Source organism: Argopecten irradians, chromosome 15 (genome assembly GCF_041381155.1).
Source record: "Argopecten irradians isolate NY chromosome 15, Ai_NY, whole genome shotgun sequence".
Taxonomy (NCBI): Eukaryota; Metazoa; Mollusca; class Bivalvia; order Pectinida; family Pectinidae; genus Argopecten; species Argopecten irradians.
In genome coordinates, this window is record NC_091148.1 from 15,853,075 (window position 1) to 15,877,143 (window position 24,069).

Here is a 24,069-nt window from a genome sequence, read left to right on the forward strand (position 1 = left end):
ATTTTAGCCCATTAAATGTACTGGTTGTTTTTTGAGATTCATAGTGGAAACACTCCCAAAAATTAAATTTGAAAGACTAGTTACACAATACAATTGTATATGCATAGTTAAGAAACAAGGTGTGTAATCTTTAATTAAATAAGGCTGATTTCATTTTATTTTAAAAATTTGTGTTGGCCGCTAAAAATTTAAACTTATATACCGTAAAAAATTGCTGGGAAAGTCAATCTCGCAGTGGAAATGTTAATTACAACAATAAGAGAAAAATGATACTGCTACGGTTTTCCTTACCACACTTTAATGTAAAACCATGGAAATTACCAGAAATAACTTCTAACTTTGAAACTCTGATACTAGCATTTCAATATTACTTGTAACAAGAGATCCTAGAGAGATCTTGGCACCCACCAAAGAATGATCTACATCTGACAATGAAAAGAGGGATCTTTTTCTCTGCTTTTTCAATTTTTTGATCCCTTCACTGGCAACAAACATATGAACGATTGTCTCAAAAATCTAAAAATTTAAACTTATATGCTGTAAAAAATTGCTGGGAAAGTCAATCTCGCAGTGGAAATGTTAATTACAACAATAGAGCATAAATGATACTGCTACGGTTTTCCTTACCACACTTTAATGTAAGGCATGGAGCACCTATAACTACCAGAAATAACTTCTAACTTTGAAACTCTGATACTAGCATTTCAATATTACTTGTAACAAGAGATCCTAGAGAGATCTTGGCACCCACAAAATAATGATCTACATCTGAAATGAAAAGAGGGATCTTTTCTCTGCTTTTTCAATTTTTGACTTACATGTACTACATTTGAAATTTAGGAAAGATCCCTTCAGTACTTAATGAGAAATAGTGGTAACAAACTTCAATTATCAAAATCCAAGATGACTGCCTGTCGGCCACCTTGTTGACCGATTGGTCTCAAAAATGTAATATGCGCAAATATGGTTCTAGGGAAACCTGCATATGAAATGTAAGACAGATCCCTTCAGTACTTTCTGAGAAATAGCAGCAACAAGAATTGTTATTGGACAGAAGGATGGATTGGACTACAGACACAAAGCGATTTGAATAGCCTACCATCTGATTATGGTGGGCTAAAAATGTAACTATTAATTGGTAATTATAACATGTTTGCCACGTAGGTGGCTAATACTGGTACTCAAAACCCTGATTATGTCCATGAGGTGACTATGCACAGAAATATGTACAGCATACAAATGTTATTTAACAGCTGGATTTGTGTGATTTTGACTTGTGTTAAGATGCAATTTAAGAATCTTACTAGAGGTCATTTTTATCATCAACATCACAAGACCTTGTGTAGAGTTTTGTGGACTGTGAAGTCTCACAGCCTTATGAAGTTTAAATTTGTGCGACTTTTATCTCATCTAACACTGCAACAACATGTCATGAAGTCACAGCCCCTACCAAGTTGTGTATTTTTCCTGCAGCTCTGATGCACAGAATTCATATTCATGATGAAGTCACAGCCCATAGAAAATTGTGTATTTTTTCTGCGGCTCCGATTCTAGTCATGATGAAGTCACAGCCCATAGAAAGTTGTGTATTGTTCCTGGGGCTCCAATTCTATTCATGATGACGTCACAGCCCATAGAAAGTTGTGTATTTTTCCTGGGGCTCTGATTCTATTTATGATGAAGTCACAGCCCCTAGAGAGCTACATATTACATCATGTGTCTCTGACTCTTATCATGGTAAAGTGACAGACTCTAGAGTGTTGTGTGGTTTTTTTCCTGTCTCTGATACCGATCACTACAAAGTCAAACACCATAGGGAATCATGTATTTTCCCTGTCTTTGATTCTGGTCTTGATGAAGTCACAGGCCCTAGAGAGTGTCTCTGATTCTAATCCTAATAGAGCCAGAGCCCCTTGAGAGCTTTGTCAAGAGGTGTATTTTTCCTGTCTCTGATACCGATTACAATGAAGTCACAGCCCGTTGGGATCCGGAGTTGTGTATCTTTTGCCTTGCGTTTCTGAAACTGGATGATCAAGATAAGACCACATACAGTTCCTGGGGAGTTGTCTTTGCATCTCTGACACTGATGATGTCAGAGTCCCAAGTGAGTTCTGTATTTTTTTCTGTCTCTGATACTACTAATCAAGATGAGACCACAGTCCCTAGGGTGTTGTTTTTTCTCCTGTGTCTCTGAAACTGATAATGATGAAGTTACAGCCCTTAGGGAGGTGGGTAATTTTTCTAAGTTTCCGAATTTAATCGAGGTGCAGTTACAGCCCTATAGGGAGGTGGGTAATTTCCTAAGTCTCCTAGTCTATACGTGATGAAGTCACAGCCCTTAGGGAGGTGGGTTATTTCCTTAGTATCTGAGTCTAATCGAGGTGGAGTCACAGCGCCCTAGAGAGGTGACGTGTATTTTTCCCTATGTTTCTGATGCTGATCACGACGAAGTCAAAGCCTCCAGAGAACTGTGTATTTTTTCCGCCTCTCTGATACCACTGAGAAATGCCCCTGTAACTGACTGTGGGTATCTTCTGTTTGTTGCCTGCAAAAACAAAGAATGTAAAAGTTATCATTACAAAGGGAAATAACTCTGTAAAAAAATCGCCCAAATTCTTACAGATGTTGGTCTGCATACAAACTTTCATCAAGTATTTAATTATCCTGTTCACAAGTTCAAGCAGTTATAATTGCAAAGGGCAATAACTCAATATTTTTTATGCTGATCATTACAAGATTTTACTGATATAACCCTGCATACAAAGTTCCATTAGACTCAGCTTATCCAAATTCATAGTCTTGTTTTTAAGACCTCCGTACAGGGAAAAACAAGACATAGTTTACTAATATTACAAATCATGATATCTAGATCTACCAATCATTGACAGTCTGACAGTATGAATAATAGTTAATTTTTAAAACCAAAAATAATACAAGTACCAATCTAATAAAAATTTGGCTTATTTTTCCGCTCTACTACGACGCTCTATGCCACGCTCCAATACTAGATCTAACAACTCCCTGTTTAGGGTCAACTCAGCATGACCCCTGGCCTAGAATGGAGCATGTCAAAAAGTACTAGTAGCTGTTTATAGTTTACGAGAGATTCAATCACACAGAAGATGTCATAGGTGACACACTGATTGGCTAACATCAGGGGGCATGCTGAGGTGACCCAAAATGGGGAGTTTTAGATCTTGTGTTGAAGTAGAGCATCATAATGAAGCAGAATAACCAGTCCAATTTTGATTAAATTACATTCACACATTATTTATATATTCCATGGTATACAATATGGCAATGACAAAGATACAAAATTATTAATGACTTACCTCCCCTGCAAAATATACTTTATCCATGACTTCCTGTGCTATAAGGTCGTAATCGTCCCCACTACTGCCGGTCGGGGTGAAACTGTAGGCCATTTTGGAGAAGGGGTCAGCATGCCAGTGTGTAACGATGAATTTGATTGGTTCAGGTATTTCCTAAATTGGACATGAAAAGGAGACTCAAAATGACATTATGATGACAAAAGAATGAAACATTAATGGAGTAGAAGTTCAACAGTGCATATTTTAAAGGCCCAGCACCTTTCCGAAACGGCTTTTAATTTTTAAAATGCGAAAGTTAAACGAGATAGATAATTTTGTAGAATCGCAAAAGTTATTAACTTATCGTTAATATGACACCAATCATCATCTTCTAAAGAATTAAATTAAAATAAAGAAAATTTTAATTTTCATAACGCGGGTCGTCTTATGTTTCCCGCCGTCGTCCTACATACCGATCGGTAGTTGACTATCACTGCGCCAGACGGCCAAAAAGCGAAATGAATCTCTACATTTATCATATATTACGCTTGAAATCTTGCATATGTTTGGTGTTGTTACCTCATCTTATGCCATCGATATGTATTTTCTAATGTTACTATTGTTTTTAAGAAACCTTTATTTTTTGCTCCGGAAAGGTAGTGGGCCTTTAACAGTATATGATACTTTATGTTTAAGTAAATAAGATAATATCTAAGAATTTTATGACTTGTGCCCTATCCAGGCCTCAGATTCAAATCAATGGCACCCAATCACCAACTTGTCAAACATACCTGTGGCTTACACTTCTGCGCCACATGGCATCATGTAAACCAATGAGAGTATGTTTTTGACTACCGAAATTCAGATATTGGTTTGGAGCACATCTCTATTTGTCATATGTTTTGACTCTTCAGATTTCTGAGAAATATGATTTGAATACAAACAAGAGGCCTAAGGGCCTAAACGGTCATCTGACTACCTTGGCAGTAGCCATATAAGAAATTAATTAGATATGGTGTCATGGTAGCCATCTTCGATTTTGGATCAACCAGAGATGTAACATCTTCGATTTTGGATCAACCAGAGATGTAACAACACTTTGTCAAGATCATATCAGGGTCATTCAAGGCAAGTTTCAGCCAAATCACACTCTGGTAGAACTGAGAATGAGTTCAAAATAATCAAGAGTTCACCATCTTGGAATGGATGGACCAAGTAGTGTTTTCAAGAGGGCCTTAAGATGAGGTTACAACATGTGTGTCTAATGTACGATAACAGTGGAGATTCATTTCGCTGTTTGCCATCTAGCCCATCTCTAATGCGGCGTGTTTGTTTTTTACTTGGGACGACGCGCGTTTAGGGAAAGGTTTTGTTACCTAAAACGACCCGCGTTTATGAAAATTAACATTTTTATTTTTCCATTCTCAGTGTATTAAACAGTTCAGTTTTCAAGGTGCTTGATAACACATATACAGCTCTAGTAAATGTGCGCGTTAATTCTCTGCGATTAGTCATGACAGGTATTACTCTTTGTATCGATTTAAAACACTATTTTCTACAACTAACATGCAGGTATATAAATTATATGTTAAACAATAAAAGGATAATTCATGGCAAGTATGTTCTCCCATTGAAAATGACCTCCTACTTGAAATCTTTTGAGCTAGTCTTAATAGTATGTTTTTTCTATGGAATAATGGTCAATGATAGACTTAATATAGCATTCGATAAGAGTTGCGACTATAATAATAAATATTACAATGAAATTATTTACATCGTATATCCCATTTTGGATTAGTGGTGGGATAGAGCCACACCAACCTAATAAAGCAATATGTTAGTTAATACAATGTGTAAAGCCTGGATTTACATAAATATTTGATTGACATATATTATTTGTAAATTTAAATGAATTTATTTTTTCATTGAAAATAATTTAATTCGAAAAGGTTTATGGTGATATGTTATTTTATAGGATTGCCCCATTGATTTCAAAAAAAAAAACCTAATTGAATGAGATTGATTGATATAAAATCATACAGGAAATGCCGCACTTACTGCAGGATTACGTCTTTTATTTTGGACGTACTCAATGAATTTTATTTGGGACTCATGAATTTTGTCTGAATCTCGACCCCAGTTTTCAAAAGCGGTGAGTTCAGGGACACTCCAACAAGAAAAATATCCTACCATGACTTTTACCTGTAACCTCACAACGACAACAAGTAGGATTCAGAAAGTGATTGATTATAATTCAGATTGTTTTAATAATCAGTGTAAACATAAACTTATCATGATATGACCCTCGATAATCCCGGTCACTGCTTCGTTTCCCAGCCTAAATCTGTCGCGGGGATAGATCGAGTTTCCTGGACAGCCGTGATAATTCTGTTGACTTCTTAGTTCAATTAAAATTGTCCACGTCACGGAGTTTATCCCACTTGACCTTGTAAGACTCGTAATGATAGGGCTTTTATGTATATATATACGTCTATTATGTTCAGTTCATTAATTTATACTTCGCTTTTGTTATGTGTTGATAGGTTCATTTTTTATATCATGTACACTTAGAATATTCGAATAAACATATATTCTTTTTCAAAATGACGAAACAAAAACTGCTAATTTGTTACATTGGTGTAGCCTCATGCTATTCGTAATTTTTGAAAAAATACTACGTTCTATCCTACCTCTTTGATATGTCCGTACTTGGCAAATTGCGCTAAAATGGATCAATATCACAATTTTGCCTAAACAACGGTCATTATCATATTGCTATAAACAAAGGATTCAATATCAAATTGCCTAACAAAGGATCAATAATCATTAAATATGACAACCTAAAATAAACTGGAATCACCATTAATAAATCTATGTTTCTTTGCGCATAAAAAACAACTATGATAACAAATAGCTTGTGAACATTTTATGAACTCCACTGTAATTGTTGATTTTTCGTTATAAATGTGTGTTCTAAATGCATCGCATTTCTCACTAAGATCCTTTTGACTTTCTGACTTACAGACGTGCCTGTAACAACCACGCAGCCCCTGTTCATTGTCTAACTTCAGTCCTACACAATATCCCACACAAGTGTAAAATCGCCATGAACTGCCGTCCTAGCCTTTATATCAATATACAATCAGAATAATGAAATTCGAATAGATTCACCAGACAATTTAAAATTATCTCATTATTTAATCTTTGTGGAGTATCTTTCCTCTCTTTATTGTTATTCGATGTATCCTCATTAGACGTATATATTCTGCAATTGGCGAAAACAAGCTAAGTTATCTAACAGGCTATTTGTCACACAGATAACCCAAGCTCAATACTGCCTTGATTTAAAGCGTTACGTTTGCCTAAATATATATTGCATATCTTAATAATCGTAAACTCTGACAGTTTGATACTCCCTATTAGCACTAAACCAATGAACCGGATTGTGAGTTTCCGGACTACCGGCATCCGGTTATCGCGGACGTCCACTGTATATATGTAAACATAAACCTTGATCAAGAAGGCCAGAGGGGCCTGTGATCGCTCTACTGGTTTGTATGCCAAGTAATGTTCTGAATATTAAGTTCATTTGTTTATTTTCTGAAGAATTTGGATATTTACCTCTTTTCCCTATTGGGACACACTCTTCTTCTCCTCCAGGGGGGTTCAAAGCCAACATTATACGAATTCTGTTAACCCCAAAGGATGTTTCTGGCCCAAATTTAGGATACAATCCATGCAGAACTCTAGGACAAGTATAGCAATTTATGGGAGTTTACCTATATTTCCATTGGGCCCCGCCCTCCTGCCACCTGGGGGTCAGAGCAAAAATTTATACAAGTTCTGTTCCCCTTCCACCCAAGGATGTTTTTGGCCAAATTTGGTTACAATACATGGCCAGAACTCTTGGGAAAAGTAGCGATTTATAGATTTACTGCTATTTCCTTATTGGGCCCGCCCTCCTGCCCTGGGGGTCAGAGCCAAATTTTTTACAAGTGATTGTGTGTGGCCCAAAATTTGGTTTGTACACATAGCAGATTTATCGACTGCCCACGGGGGTAGCTACAAGTTCGTTCCCCTTGGATGTTTCTCAAATTTGGGCACGTCTATGGCGACATACGATTTACCTCTATTACCCCTTGTGCCCCACGGGGGTGGAATTTTTATTGTTCCCCTTCCCCCAAGGATATTTCTGGAATTTAGGTTTTATTAACGATTTATAAAATGACATGTTTCTGCGCCAAATTTGGTTTCCATGCAAATCTGGTAGCGATTTATAGTTACCCCGGACCAGCCCCTCTGCCCCCAGCGGGGCGTCAGGCCAAATTTATACAAGTTCTGTTCCCTTCCCTCGAATTTCTCTTAGGGACTAGTGATTTACCTCTATTTCCATCTAGTCAGAGCCAAAATATACAAGTTCTGTTCCCCAATATGTTTCTGCCAAATTTCGGTTTTCAATCCATGCAGAACATCTAGGAAAAGTGCAATTTATACCATTTTCTCTTTTATCCCCTATTGGGCACCCGCCCTCCTGACCCCCAGGGGGGCAGAGAGTTCTGTTCCCCTTCCCATAGGATATCCGTTACAATCCATTCCCTGACCCTATTTCCGTTCGGAGTTCTGTTCCCCTTCCCCCAAGGATGTTCTGGCAAAATTTGGTTTACAATCCATGAATCACCTCTAGGACAAGTAGAGGATTTATGATTTACCTCTATTACCCCCCTTATGCCGCCCACTCCTGACGGGGTCCTGAGCCAAAAAAAATTTTATACGTTACTGTTCCCCTTCCCTCAAGGATGTTTGTGGCAGGTTACAATCCATTATCTAGGACAAGTAGCGATTTTATAGGTCCTATAACTGTATATAAGTCCAATGCAAATAACATTGATTTACCTCTATTACACCTATTGGGCCCGCTCCTCCTGCCCAAGGGGGTCAGAGCCAAAAATTTATAACAAAGTTCTGTTCCCCATTCCCCAAAGGATCTGTTTGTGGCCAAATTTGGTTACAATCCATTTGTTAGCGTTTATAGGATTTGACCAAGCAAGTTCTGTTCCCCTTCAATGCCAAATTTGGGAAAATTGTTGACGGACGGACGTCTATGGCTCATAATTATGCTGGGTCTATTGTGGGCAATTTTGCTCGGGTCTATGCAATTTAAATCCATCTTGGATTTTGGATGGACCAAGTGCAGGATTATTTCATGCAAGTGTCAGCTTAATTACACTGGTAGAACTTCAGAAGAAGCTTAAAATTCAAGATTTTAGAATATTTGACCACCACGACCTTGATTGTAGGTCAAGGTCTTTCATTTTCACAACTTTGCTAGCCCTTTATCTCTGCATCTCTGCATGCTACTGGCTAAAAATGAAAACCCAGGGCCTTTCGTCTAATTAAAAGAAGTAGTTAAAAGATTTTAGACTAATTGACAACTGTGACCTTGAAAGTAGGTCAAGGTCATTCATTTTCACAACTTTGGTAACCCTTTATTCCAGCATACCACAGGCCAAATGTGAGTACCCTGGACCTTTCCGTTAGAGAAGAATTTGTTCAAAGATTTTAGCCTATTTGACCCCTGGGACCTCAAAAGTAGTTCAAGGTCATTAATTTTCGAACTTTTGCAGCCCTTCATCCCAGCATGTTACAGGCCAAATATGAGTTCTTTATTCCTTATGGTTAATGAGTAGAAGTCGTTTGATTGAAAACTTTACGCACGGCGACGGACTGTGCATGATGACTATAGGTCATCCAGGCTATTCGGGTCAGATGACCTAAAAACCAAGGGTCATCTGGATGCCCGGTGCCACATCCACATCATTTCTAGATTGTTATTTATTGTTTATGTCATGCATTCATCCTTGTTTGGATTATAATAATTAAGAAGTTTATGCAGGCAACACAAAAATTGTGAGACTCGTCTTCACGGGTTAGACATATCAAATAATCTCTCTAATATCCAGTGACTTGGTCTTGTGTAATATATGTCATAGCCTGAGTGCGATATAACACCATGGACCAAAACAAAGGTCCTTAATTGTTATATAATACCATATATTTACACTTGCTATGCTTGGTCACTATACGCTAATACAAGCCGATTTTGTTTACCATAACTGCATGGTAACATTGAACTTTGAACTTGCGTATGAAAATATTCTATGCAACGTAAAGGGGCTACTTTTTTGAAAAAGAAACACATGGCTTTGTTTACATTTTGACGTAACATTACATGTATATTGCTGTTTTTCATAGAATTTGGGGAAAATATAAACAATACATATATGTTTTATATTTATATATGATTTAACAAACATTTTAAAATTAACAATTGCACTGTATACAAGAAACGGGAAAATATATCCCGACCGAGGGCGACGTGCAGCCGCTTTCATTTTAGTTAAAAAATGATGGGATGTCAAATGTAAACATTACCTCTGTGGTCTGTGTCCTACGATCGAGTGTTCTTTTGGGTTGACGGGCGTGAGACCACACTGACAGAGATAGGTCAGTTATAACATATTCTCTTGTCTTTGTTCTTTGAGAAATTAATCATGTGTATTATATAAACATGCACGCTTGTAATCCACGTGTTGACAGTCACAACGTCACCACTCAATACATTGTATCCATCGAAAACACTAAGTGAAGTTGTTTCATCTATAGATGGCGATGGATCTAAGCGTAGATTATATAATCACATGGATCCGAAGGATGTAATATCAAGTCAAGTCAGACGACAATCTCAAAACAAATTTAGCTACACTTGAACATCGGTGTTTTAGACAACTTCGGAAAAACTCCAGTGTTGTAAGCGTTGCGTCAGCCTCGCCTCGCTTCACAATAAACGGTCACCTGAGTTCACACATGTAGAGGTCCGAGTACAAATACTTTATGTTATTACGCTATATATTAAACTTTTAGCAAAATTGAATACCTATTTTAAAGTTCTGATATGATTAAATAAAATTATCACTGAAATTTTACTCTGTTTGTCATGTTCATTTTACATTTAAAAATATTGAACTTTTTTTCGTCGCGGAATGAATAATTCTATCCTACGTGAAGAGTCATCTATTCGCTTGTTCAACTGAGTAAGAGTAAGCCCTCTCCACTTTTTGACCGACTGTTATTGGAATAATTACGTCACTTTCAAATGATGGACCAAAATAAAGGTCCTTAATTGCGATAATTACCATATGGAACTAAACAAAGGTCCTTAATTTTTTATATCAGATAATGTGGTTTTCTTTCACAAATGTCAAAAACAATCTCTAATGAGTATATTAATTTTAGGAAAAGCATTGGCCTAAGAACGCCACCCTGAAGACAGAAGCTTTTGGGCAATGAAGTTCATAGAGGAATATTGACTCACGTGTTTCTAAAATTGGAAACACCGAGAGCCAATATGCTATATATTGAAAGTCACGTGACCATGTGTTAGCCAATGAAAACATTGGAAAATCAGAGCATATCTAATATATATGTATATGCCATGACCACAGTTGTAATTTAACAATGCAGCTGGAGTATTTTTCATTTGCTGTAGTGAGCAGGAAATTCATTGTTTTAAGTTGTACTGTAAAGAGAATACTTACCTCAGAGGGAAACATTTTACGGAGAGTTTCCATACACATAGCTACAATCTCTTTGTCCGTCTTCTCTCGTAGGTGGCTCACCGAGTCACCAGATATATGGGTTTTCAGGATAAATCGACCACACTTCTCCTGTAACAGAGAAAGTTCTACAATAAATGTACGTAACTTTATCATTTGTTGAAAGTCAAAATGATTTCCTTTTCCCACTAAACAGTAAACAAGATCTTATTGTGACGGTTGCCTTCACACAAAGTTTCCCCAATCTCCAAAGAGCCTAGTCTGATAAGAGTGACCTCCCCTGAATGATGATGTGACATTGTTTTACCAGTATATAAATTTTATTTCGCAGCCGCCAGATAATTAAGTGTCAGCCGCTAGATAAATTAAGTGGCGGCCGCCATATAATAATGTAGCAGCCGCCACTTAAGCATCTGGCGACTGCCAAATAAAACATTTTCATTATCCTGAAAAATATTTTCCTATATGAGCCTAATAAGCTTCCGTAAAAATACATAAATTTCATACCATATACTTACATCAGAAGGTGAAATATCATAAAAGACATTGAACATTCCAGCACTCGAGGCTCCTAGCGTCACATGACCAAAAACACCTGATCCATGATCTCTCCAGAACTTTCGGTTAAATTGCAGAATTACTTTTTCCACATGGCCAATACCCAGACTTCTTATGGCCTGTTTTTTCTTTTCTGACAGTTTTGGGTTGAATGCGATGGTTTCATCCTTCAGTAAGGACAGTGGTATTGTTACCAGTACCTATTAAACACAAACACATTTTGTGGTAACATAATAAGTTTTAAAGGTCGCTTTCATGAAGACCTGGGCACAGTTTCATGGAGCATCTTTAAGAATTCATTAACATTATATTATTCATTACAACAGAAAATCATTAATACAGAAGTTTAGAGATAGCATCTTAAATTTAGTCACCTTTTATAATCATGCAATAGGTGCAGCAGGTATGATTCTAGAACGAATATACGTACCCTGCCTACTAATATACCTTTCGACCGGGTACTAAATGGTTTCCTTGTGTGCTAGTGGAGCACTGCCTCAGAAAATCACTCGGGCATGATTTTCTAAACATTGTAGGTTTCCAATTATTTTAATCGTATACATTATTTAAACATATTTTTATCTAAAAGAAACATAACGACCATTCTGAATATCAACTTTACTACTCATAAGACATCAAATTCATAATTTGAAAACTTTATGTATGATTTCCTTCGAAAAGACGATCATATTTTTATGTAAAAAAAATAATGTCTCGCTGTGAATTTGATATTTTATACGGTTCAGTTTTATTGTTTTATTTAGGTAAGTGATATAAAACAAGTAAGATAAAATGTTTAATGATGTATTAATAATGGTTTGCACAAACATGTCTTTGCTCCATTAGCAGTAGTAGGTACCAAGTGTAGCTCTAAAGACACCATTATCTGTCTAAAAGTCTTTTGAGCTACAAAATTGCAACTAGTATGATTCTAATACCCTACCTTTTGGCCACGGGTAACCAACTAATCTGGATTTATCTAATATATATTCATCCCAATTAGAAATCTAAACATACTAGTACTCAAACTACAGCTGATGGCATTTTTAAGTATAAAAACTTTAAAACTGAGGGAGGCTGAGAAAAATATGTAGAACACACTTTAAATGCTTCTTCTATGACAAAAAGACAGCAAGTCGATCAAAGACAATACAATTTGGACAGAAACTCACCTTATCTGCCTCCCAGACGCGTCCTGACTTAGAGCGGACAAACACGTTTTCACCACTGTAATCTATCTCAGATACCTGGAAGGAATTAAAGAGTCATTCCAGAAAACGTTATGATTTCACTGTTATTTCGTTTTGTGTGTTAACATTCCGAGACATTTTTTTTAAAATCAACATTTTGAGGCATATAACCAATCAATATATGTGATGTAAATACTAATGTGTGAAATTAATAATTCAAAATATGACTTGAATCGCGAAATTGGCAAAAATAAATTTTCATCTGGACAGAAGTTGGATTACATTAATTAATGAATGTCTGATACTGATAGATGATAACCATTAAATTAAAATAGACATTGAATCCTAGTCCCAAAACTAATGTAAGATATCAGACTTGCATGTAGCAATCAACACCCCAAGCAAGCTACTTTTAAACAAGCAAATGCATATGACACAACTTAACTCTCCCACTAATTCCAGGTCAGGGACTTATAAATGTAACCTGAAATTAAAAGCAATTTAAAATGAACTTACCACTGTATCGTAAGCGATGTCTGAGCCATCAGCTAGTTTGTGTAAGAGAGCTGAGTACCCCTGAGTGAGTAGAAGGTTGGGCCCAGAGAACTGAGGATATTCTTCGTTTTGATCCCAGCTGAGCGCTGACACATGCTGTAGACTCGACCCACAGGCATACTCCAGGTTCCCTATGTGGAAGTTCAGTAAATTCTCTTCTTCCTGAAAAAGGTAAGGAATCTTTATAAGTCTACATCAGTCACATTTATCATTTCAATCCAAATTGTAATAGTCCAAAAGACAAGAGGCCAATTGACCATAACAGTCACCCAATATTTACAGACTTGGTCAGTTTCTGGCATAGTGAGGCTGAAGGTGCATTTCAAAACCAAACCACCATCCGCTATAAATAGTCTGTATTTTGGTGAAGCCTATATGGCACCTAAAATTGCATGTGCAATTATCATGTTTGAATCAAAGCTTGGAGGTCCTTGATATTTTTGTCAATCCATCCCTTTTTGACCCATCAGCCCCTTTGTAATGGACCTTACAACCCTTGTTTTACTCTACCATATTCAAAGATGGACTTATGTAACCAGATAATTACCCATAATTAATATTTATTTTTTTCTTAACAAATGTAATAATCCTGTGAGATAGGTATTCCCCATCCACTTCATGATTTTGTCATTACCTCTGTAAATGTAAGCTGAGATTCTTCTTTAAACTGTCGGTGCATTTCTCTCACTTTATCTGTAAAACAAAATCCATAATTCAAGAAAATAAATTAATAAAGAGATAATTTTTTGTTTTCCAAATAGATTACCCACAATAACCATATTACTAGTATCTATTCAGATAGATTACCTAACAAATTGATGTCCTGGTCAGCTTCCTTGTTCCTCCGCCACTCCGCGATGATGTCTAACAAAGCATTAAAGTGGAAGTCCATCCGACGGTCAATTTTATTAGGGATTGTTTTTCCCGTCTCGCTGATAATATCACAACCTTCGCCTATCTCCTTCATGCCAAGGCCAGCCTGAAGCCATACATTACAGTAACTCTTGATTAGTTCTACGTCAAACAACGACTAATATTAAATCTCCTACAAATTGGAAAATGTTGTTGCCCTTTCCATCAGGTTGGGCCATAATGGCGGAGTGGATGAAGTTGCCAACATTCTATCAATATCCCTCAACTTTTAGTGAGCTGCAGTGGCTACATGTTTATGGTGTTTCTATCGCAATCTGGAATTCATTGTATTATGATTGAAATGTTTTCTTCAATATTTTGTAAATCAAATTTTCCCGATAACAACATTGAGGCATCAAATTGCAAAAATATTGTTCACAGAAAAATAGCCACTATACAATATTGCCCAGCTAGTTTTGGGTCAAAAATTACCAATTTGAATATTTTATATCATTATTATAATTAATAACTCTGACTTAGCAAAATGACCTTTGACATTTCCCTTGACCTTTAGCCATAAAAATGACCTTGACCTACCTGGTAACACATGACTGTGATAGGGTTACACACACATCCTGCCACGACCTGAGCCCCTCGTCCAACACAGCTCCCTAGGGTGTGGTCGTCAAACACACGGCCTCCAAGTCGATCACGCGCCTCCAATATCGTTACCTGCCAACAAATAGTTAGTGAATATTTTTTTTTTAAATTTACAGTCAAAACTAGTGATTTTACTAAAAATCTTATCTCTCCTTTACTCTATATAGTATGTTTATACATTTATTTCTCCAAATAGTTTTCAATCCAGTTTCGTTTAGTAGAATCTTTGATTGGAAATACTGAAAGCTAACTTTAGTCTGAAAATCGAATAAAACAATCAATTTGAGGGAAAGTATCTATGCAAAATCCTTAATGCTGCAGAAATTATTGTTTCATCTTATTAATGATGAATTTGACTTTGGGTACAATTTGACCTTGATTCTACCAGAGACCATGAGCCCAATTATAACATTAAGATGCCCTGATGTTGGATTTGTGGTGGATGTGACCTTATGTTGACAATGACATAATAAACAGTCAAACCTGTCTATAAAGACCACCCCAGGGCCAAAGAAAAAGTGGTCTTTATACACAGGTAAAATTGTGTTTAAAATTGCCATTTGGGCCCTAAGAAGTGGTCTTAATAAACAGGTGGTCTTTATACAGAGGTGGTCGCTAAGGCAGGTTTGACTGAACATGTAGTAATAATAATGACCTTGACCCTAATAATGAACTTGACATTGGATACACTTGTGACCTTGAACCTATGGTGTACTAACCTGGATTCCAAAATTCCTGAGTTGCCTAGCAGCTGACAGTCCGGCTGCACCAGCTCCAACGATTATCACGGACGGATTCTGTAATGCAGTTCAAAAACACACACCGTATTTGACCCAATAAGCGCCCATGTCCCTATAAGCGCCCCTACCCCTTTTTGAGGTCTCAATTTCAATTCCCCAGGCACAAATAAGGACCAAAACTACATAAAACGGTATAAATTTGGAATAATTTTGACTTATTAGCACCTTTTCATTTTTATCAATTTTTTAAGCGACCTGGGCGCTTATTGGGTCGAATACGGTATACCCATCAGAAAATGTCATAACATATTTGACCCAATGAATGCCTAGTTTGTTTGTATTTTTTTTGGAAAATACGAGGGCACTAAATAGAACCAACTTTTGACTAAGCATTTATACATTATTGCACAAAGTCATAAATCAATTTGCAGAAAATATCACATAGATAAACCTACACATTTTTCATAGTTTCAGCAGGTGCTTAATTATGTAAAGCCTAATCTCATTGGCATACTTAAATCCAACTGACCAATGAGATTAGACTTTACATAACTTTCAAGATAGTGGCAAAATGGCTGTCAACCTGACACAAGTTAAATTGAGGCCTAAAAAAGGGGGAGGGGCTATTATAAGAAAGGGAGCATTATTGGGTAAAATACGATAAATCTAATTCATGGCAGTAAACATTTGTCTGTGAGACTTTAATGGCAAGCAAAATTAAGTTTGTTTTACATAAAGTTTTGGTTAATCTTACCTGAGACTGGGTTCGGTTAATCGGTAACTGAACACCATCGGGGATCGAGACTAGACCAAAGTTTATCAACCCTTTCCTGGTGAGGAACCAGAGGATTTTCTCCACATTTTCTACACAATATATTCTGTTTAATCCACGGCAAATCACATAGGGTGCCACTTTCTCCTTCGTAAGCCATTCCTGTAAAACAAATCAAATTTCACATGACTAATTTAATATAGCTTACTTGTTTGGACGCTACGTAATATGTACAGAACCTTATATGTATGAACAGAAATTAGTTTCATGAATGACGAGAGTGAAGGGAAGTAGCATATCAAATAAATTTGATTTTCGAATGTATAGCTAATGTGACTAATTCACATTCCATGTTATACCTGATAACCTTTGTGCGGGACTATTGTTTCCATTGGTGATGGTATGATGTCAAAAGATAATATTCTGCGCTACTACCATCACCACTGGAGATACTAGTCCCGCACAAACATTATCATGCATCACATGGTACTTTAGCATATAGTAGCATATCAAATAAATTTGATCTTTGAATGGATAGCTAATATGACTAATTCATGTACCATGTGATACCTGATAATGTTTGTGCAGGACTTTTGTTTCTATTGGTGATGGAATAATGTGAAAAGATGATATCCCGCGCTAATGTCATTTCAGAAGTAAGATTTACTAGGAGTTATATTCCACCATCACTGGATATACTAGTTCCGCACAAACGTTATCAGGTATCATGTGGTATCGTACGTGAATTAGTCCGATTGGGCTCCGACATCAAACGGAAAATTCTTCAAAGTACAAGCTCACTTGATTCAATGTGAGCTATAATAATGCCAAGAGAATTATCATTACATTCAAATACTGTAAACCATCTTTATTTTGTGCATGTTTTACTTTCGCGATATTAAGTTAATTCACAAAAGTTAACCTCTGTAAAATAAAATCTTCACCATTTACATTGATAGGAAATTCTATTCAATTTTTAAATCTGCGAAATCAATGCTTATTTCTGAAACTTGTTTTGAAATACAAATCGTAAAATTTAGTAGCCACGAAAGAAAGTTAGCTTACAATAACTATAATTATACAAATGATAAGTCTACTGTACATAAATACTTACTTTGAAATTTAAATTCCACAGAGTAATACAGATGTTTCTGACAGCTAGGAAAATTGTGGGAGTTTGAGAGAATTCTACAAACTCGTCCAGCTCGTCTTCTCCTAGGGTATCGGCAGTTACTCGACACGCCATTTCCGTTGTACTTTCAGGATCAGTGAACGGACAAAGGTACGGAAGCATAGCTGTTAATAAACAAAGGTCAAATATCAAGTACTTATCAATAAAGTAATGATCCAATACCAATGATTTCAATTAGGTTATTAAAATCCATGAACGAAAGTCGCATTATATTGTTTAAAATTTTTGTCTAAAAAACATGATATTACAAAATAATTTCTACCTGTGAGGGTAGATAACTCTTTAATATGGATAAGCGACAGAGTTTGAGAAGTCTGTATGGTACTCTTGATGTTTGACTGCCATTCCGTCTTTGCATATTACAGAGTTAGCTCCCTTACGGGTAAGTATCCATTGTGACGTCATTATTTTGTGGGCGCGAATCCCGTCGTTTCTCCTTAAAATATGACGTTACGCTCCCAAACACATGACGTCACAATACCTACCCACAAGGGCAGATAACTTAGTAATATGCAAATACAGAATACTAGTCATGTCACCAATTTCTACATTATATGAATTTTAGTAATAAACTGAAAATTGACTTAGGTAAAAAAAAATCTCATATGTAAGGACAAACCTGAATTTTTACGAAAGTCTGGCGTTTTGTTTTTAGAAATCGGAGCTTGACTGAGCCACAATAGTTTACCTGGTGACTTTGTTTCCTGGAAGACCTCAAAGTCCATAGGACTCATTCCCACTCCATTGGGTATATACTCAGTAAGGAAAGGCCAGGCAGGAGAGCTCTTCATATAGGACAGGCAACTCAACAGTTTCATCCACGAAAAGTCACGGGTCAGACTGGCACGCTATAAAAACAAATTGCACATCAGATTCATTCAGCTCCTGTCCGCTTAAATTCCTTCATCAGTTTCAAACTCAAAACTTAGAAAAGAAAAGCTAGCGGTAGAATGTTGTACCTTTATTAATCACATTATTGACCTCCTTCAGCTCCTGTCAGCTTAAATTTCCTTCATCAGTTTCAAACTCAAAACTTAGAAAAGAAAAGCTAGCGGTAGAATGTTGTACCTTTATATATCACATTATTTACTTCATTTGTTATATATTTTTTAGCCGCTCATGTAAGATCCTGTATATCTGTCATCCTCTAATCATGGTGGGGGCAAAACTGATTTTGTTTAAAATGTTTAGGGCGTTTCTGGTAAAATGTCTTTTTCAAATGCCCTTATGTTCCATGGACTCTGGGTCATGTTCAGGTGCCAAAATTCTACATTTACAGTAAATATAACAGTTTAACTCTGACAAATGTAACTCTATTTACCTGATCTTCAGGTTGATTACAAGCATCTTCTTGGCACATTTTCTGCAAAAAAAATCATTCAACAGTTAGTGAACAAATACATTTCTTCCCTTCTTAGCATACACATATCTTTGATGCTTTTTCTCCACATTTTCAAAACGATATGTCATATACAGAAACACAAGACAAATAAATGTACATATGTAAGCAATAAGTTATATAATTAACTGGATAAATTTAAGTCCCTGACCATGTTTGTCATAAAGTTGTAATTGCCTTGCCTATTATGTGGGTCCATAAATCTCATAATAACAGAGAGATAAATAGCCTGCACAAGCTGTTTTGTCAAATTGAGGTTAAACGTCAAAATAAATATATCACAGTGAACCTAATTTTACTCAACCCACTGTCTTACCTAGGTGGACCAACATTCCAAGTGGACCAACATTCCAAGTATGGATATGGCTGGAGTTCAAATGTCTTATAGCTAAAGGAGTTTGTAAAATTATGTTGTTGTTTTTTTATGACATATTGAGGTTAAAGGTCAAAATATAGGTCAGTGACCTGGTTTTCCTACAGGAAAAATACCTTGATGGATCGATTTACATATACCCTATGTATGGATAGACAAACACATCACAAACTTACAGTCCCCCAACACCCAACCCCAGTTTATGGTGAAGGACTAATAATATCACATTTACCTTGATTCCTGTAATGGTCATGCCACACATATAATTTCGGATGAAGTCTGGTAGAAGTGAAGCATCCCCCGAGAGTTGTCTCCACTTGGCACAGAGGGAGCACTGTACCCAGTACGGTAGGATCTGGTCACACAGAAACAGATGTATATTGGAGTCACCACGTCCGTATGTGCACCACACTCGCTTCCAACTGGCATACGTCTCATACCCGTCCTTGTGGCTGTTACAGAAAAAAAAAATATCAGATTCAAGACTGGGACAAAGTGAGACTTTGCTATTCTACATTTGGGAGTACTGCATTGTGTGAAAAATTTGTATGTTTGTAGACCAGAGGTATTTTGATTTCCGAGTTTGAACCTTTTATATCAGTAAAATGAATTTTTTTTTAATCATATGCATTTACTTATATTACATAGGGAGACTTCATGTTAAGAAGTCTCGGAGATTGTTCAATTTCATCGAAGTCATGAAATAAATTATATTTTTCTAATTTGAATCTCAAAACTAAAATTGTAACCAACTTATGTTGATATTGGAAATCCAAAATGAGCTGCCATAAAATGCACAAAGAAAAGAATCTTTTACGTACTTATCTGAGAAAGAGTGGTATTAAGTTTTGTTAATGGAAGGAAATTAAGACAAAAGGACAGATTTTCTAAGTAGTACAGACAAAGGATATCTGGGTAAACCTACGCCTTAATATCTGTTTTATTATGACAACCGTTTGAAAATTTCTTCTTTATATAGTGTATACCTTCTATAGAAATACTCGAAACATTCATTACAGAAATGTTCACCAGCGGAAACGTGATACCAGCGGGAAGTGTAGCCATCCCTCACACACCTGTAAAACAGAATGGAACAATCTTGTCATTAACTCATTCACCCCTTAAATTTTATATTGAACTGTTCCAGCTTGAGTTTTGGAAGATTTCAAATAAGCCTTCAGGGGGTGAATGGGTAAAAATGATCATATAGAAACGTAAAACAGAACGGATCATATTATAACTTCAGTCAACAAATCAAAACGAAATTGTAATATTATATGTTGATACAGTGTACTGGACACGAATACCAACTCCTTTTCACAAACTTTTGAGAATTTCACAATTCATGTAAAATCGCAAAGGTTTATTTTCGCAAATTGATATCAGGAATTATAATATCTCTTAAAATGATATGAAATTCCATTCAATTTTCAAATCTATGAATGTTTATCTTCACAAACTTGCTGTGAAATGAAAATCACGAAACTTAGTAGCTGCAAAAGAAAGTTTTACAGTACTTACTTCTCTGACGCTCCAGCGAAGCATATCGGAGCTTTACTAGGACATCCAGCACGCTCGCATTTCCGTACATGTTTTTTACTGCCGCCCTCCTCCTCTTCCTTTCCAAATGACTTCCTCTTGTGGGAACGAGAGGATGCCCTACGAATGAAACATCAAACATGTTAAAACAACGTAAGAAAACGTCAGAAAATGTTCAAAGGCTGATTAGGCTAATCATAATTTCACATAAGGACAAACTTTTAAGTCAAGATAAAATGATTTTTTGTTTTTTTAATCAAATTCTCTACCTAACCTATTTTAGAGAGACATAATCACAGGTTTTGCAGTAAATATAGTTATACATCTTCTAGCTATAAGTGTATCACAAAATAAATTCAGTGATGTACTGTACATGTACAAGTGGGTCGCAATTAAATAAACAGAGGTGATCAAACCCTGGAAGAGATCAGAGCATGAACAAACTCTTTGCTAGTTCTGCGTCCTCAATACTCCAGCAGTTACTATCACTGACATTATATCCACCCCTTGACTAGTTCATAGAAAAACTAAAGGCACCAGAAGACACAGGTAATTTGATCCTTTGATCTATATTTAAGTAATTGTATAATGGTACACTTGGTTGACTGTGTTGCTTTGAACTTGGGCTTTGCTCGGTCTTTAATTTTCAAAGGAAGTCTCTACAGGCCTTTTTTTTCTCTTGACCTGCCTTTAGTTTTACTATGAGATAGTCTAGAGGTGGATATAAGGTTAAAGATAGTAACCCCTGTTATGATGCACTTTTTTTACTGATGTAGTTTACCTGGATGAATTTGTTTGATCCATGATTCACTCTAAACCAATCATGGCCCAAGGTTTCAGGTTGGTCTAGGTTTGTGATTCTCTGTCAGTCAACATCTGTCAAAGAAAACAAATAACAAAATTATGTGGAAAACAAAATATGTGAAAATGATGTCACATATAAGGAACTTCACCAATTTCAAAATCAACTGATAACCCAAAAATATATAGTATAACCCTGGTCAATACTTAAATCCACAATGCACCTCTCAGGTAGAGAGACACTTGATCTCTTTCGCTCGATCGGTTTAGCGTCAGACTAGTAATCGAGAGGTTTCAAAGTTTCATCCCTGGCAGAGGTATATGTAGTGATTAAATAAAAGCCTAGTCTGTACTCTAGCTGTTACAATAGCATTGTAACTCAAGCAGAATTACGAACTTTCAGCACAGTTTACAAACTACAAATACATGTATATATATGTAAGTAAGTAAGATGAGAGTCGGGATTGAACACACCATCCCCGATGGTATAGACATCCCGATATATCAACTTAAGTCCTCCACCCGTTCAGTTGCGAGTTTATAACAGTAATGGGGCAGTTGACAGGTACTGACCACTGGTTGATGGTTTTTGGTCAGGTACTCCGGCTTTCCTTCACCATTTAGTGGTGGATTACAAACCTGGGATGCCTTTTAATAACCCTGGCTGTGAATATGATGGTAAACAAATGTAACAGGATTTTATATTAAATTCAATAAATTACCAGTCTGGCAGGGATCGTACTCAGGACATCTGGATTACTAGTCCGAGGCTCAACCATTCGAGCTAATTAAAGAGAAGTTCTCACTAACCGAACGGTATATTGCGGCTAATATTGACCAGTGTTACTAAATTAAAACTAAAGTGTATTGCTGGTTTTAGTTTGAAATTGCTAGTCTTAATAGTGATACAGCTATCTTGATTCTATCTTCATGCTAAGTACATGGAATTTTCATTTACTTTTAATTATATAGTTGGTAAAGTGTCGGACCAGTAACACTAGGCCTGGCTTGTGGCACGTCAATACTTTCGTTCTGTTACAACAGGACTAGTCCGGTATTAATATTATGGTTTGAACCTTTCTGATTACATCAGCATCTGGCCATGTGTAATTGTTTGCCATGTTGTTTTCCGATTGCTCACAAAATATGGCGTAAAAAATTATATTTTAAACCTATTTATACTAAAACAAATGGGTTTGATATGTAAATATGTTTTAATTTCTAGAACGATGAAATAGTAGGTGAGCTGTTCCCTAGTACAATTTGCCGTAATATTGGTCATTTTTATCCACGGGGCGAATTTTGGCCAAGACCAATGCAGAGAGCAAATTAATGCATTTTTTCTGTCACAATGCCTAAATTACATGCAAATTAAAATAAATATAATAATTTGTACGTTTTGTGGAAAGAGCCAACAACCTGTCATCAGTGTCATCATTACCTTACATCTTAGGCCTGCAGCATGTAAACAACTTCTGCACGAAGTGCGTTCGCGGTAAAATAATGTCAACTTCCTGAAAGAGGGACAACTCCCATAAGTAATAATTCTAATTGCAGGTCGGTAGTGCTCGGTCTGTCCGGTACCGTACGGAACAGTAAGTCACAGTCCGGCATTGCCCGGTAAAGCCCGGTACCGCCCGGAAAATACATTCATAGTTTGTGTATATAATAATGAATTTGTCAAAAATTGATGAGAAAATATTGAAATCCAACAAGCAAACGAAGAAGAGTCACAATCTTTTTAGGACAACAAATTATAGCCCCCGCTGCACAAATTTAGCACGCGTTAAAGGGACAATTCGCTCTAAGACTTCATTAAAACTTGCACATATTTCGGAAACAAACCAGTTCTAATGGAAATTAGATTAGTTGGTTTTACTGTGATATGTCAGAAAAGCCCACTGCAGTCAAATGTATGTGAAATGTTCAATCGCCATTACACATAGCCTTGTATGCCGAACCCTGACCCTTGCCTGTGTAGTAAAGCATTTTTGTCTAGAAATACTCAAATCGCTCTTACAGTTGTGGTAACATTATTAGATGCATGTTCTTGTCTAAAAATAATTTCATCAACTCCTCAGTGGTTATGTATTGCATTTGTTTAACGTGCGTGACTTTGACTCGGGTAAGGGAACAGCGTACATGTTGTATCTGCTTAATCGTGTTGATCAACGATCTGGAATTTCAATGGTATTAATCAAAATACTTAACAATGTTGTGGAATTTGTCGCTATTTCTAGTCATATGTTTCATAAGGACTGTAGAACAATACATTAATGTCATATTTTGCTTCGTGGTTATGTAACGAATTAGCCTTATAGAATTGTTACACGTGCATTGCCATGTTAACGTCACTGAGTCGAATCAGGAATGGCAACAGTAAATGCTAAGGAAAGAAGTCTGACACATAAAAGATTTAGTGTTTTGTATCAAGTTTTTGATGTATCCAATAGGCCTAGTCGGAATTTTATTTCATGGTATGTACATTGTATGATAACAGTTAGAGGTTTTTCG

General features: G+C 36.4%; 1 protein-coding gene across 2 annotated transcripts; it reads right to left on the reverse strand.

Annotated features, from left to right (window-relative positions):
* Nucleotides 1–522: 522 nt before the first annotated feature.
* On the reverse strand, nucleotides 523–23,130 carry LOC138308815 (lysine-specific histone demethylase 2-like). 2 transcript variants are annotated; one of them, XM_069249823.1, is made up of 19 exons: nucleotides 22,997–23,130; nucleotides 21,536–21,630; nucleotides 20,737–20,874; nucleotides 20,202–20,291; nucleotides 19,448–19,667; nucleotides 18,765–18,806; nucleotides 18,132–18,291; nucleotides 17,366–17,547; nucleotides 16,234–16,413; nucleotides 15,459–15,536; nucleotides 14,677–14,811; nucleotides 14,035–14,206; nucleotides 13,862–13,920; nucleotides 13,189–13,389; nucleotides 12,655–12,729; nucleotides 11,443–11,682; nucleotides 10,907–11,035; nucleotides 3,333–3,485; nucleotides 523–2,545 (listed from the first exon to the last, which is right to left on the reverse strand). In XM_069249823.1, exons 2-19 carry the CDS (start codon nucleotides 21,556–21,558, stop codon nucleotides 2,441–2,443), a joined length of 2,382 nt encoding a protein of 793 aa, XP_069105924.1. In that variant the 5' UTR covers nucleotides 21,559–21,630; nucleotides 22,997–23,130; the 3' UTR covers nucleotides 523–2,440. The 2 variants fall into 2 exon arrangements, with proteins under 2 accessions (XP_069105924.1, XP_069105925.1); XM_069249824.1 differs by having other exon boundaries at nucleotides 23,002–23,065.
* Between the last annotated feature and the right edge of the window lie 939 nt (nucleotides 23,131–24,069).

Excerpts from the sequence above, each read along its gene's own strand:
- LOC138308815 (XM_069249823.1), bottom strand. The coding sequence starts at position 21,558 with ATGGATCAAACAAATTCATCCAG. Across the intron at positions 13,921-14,034 it reads CCAGGACATCAATTTGTTAG|ATAAAGTGAGAGAAATGCAC; the intron begins GTAATCTATCTG and ends TTTGTTTTACAG. Across the intron at positions 13,390-13,861 it reads CTCAGCTTACATTTACAGAG|GAAGAAGAGAATTTACTGAA; the intron begins GTAATGACAAAA and ends TACCTTTTTCAG.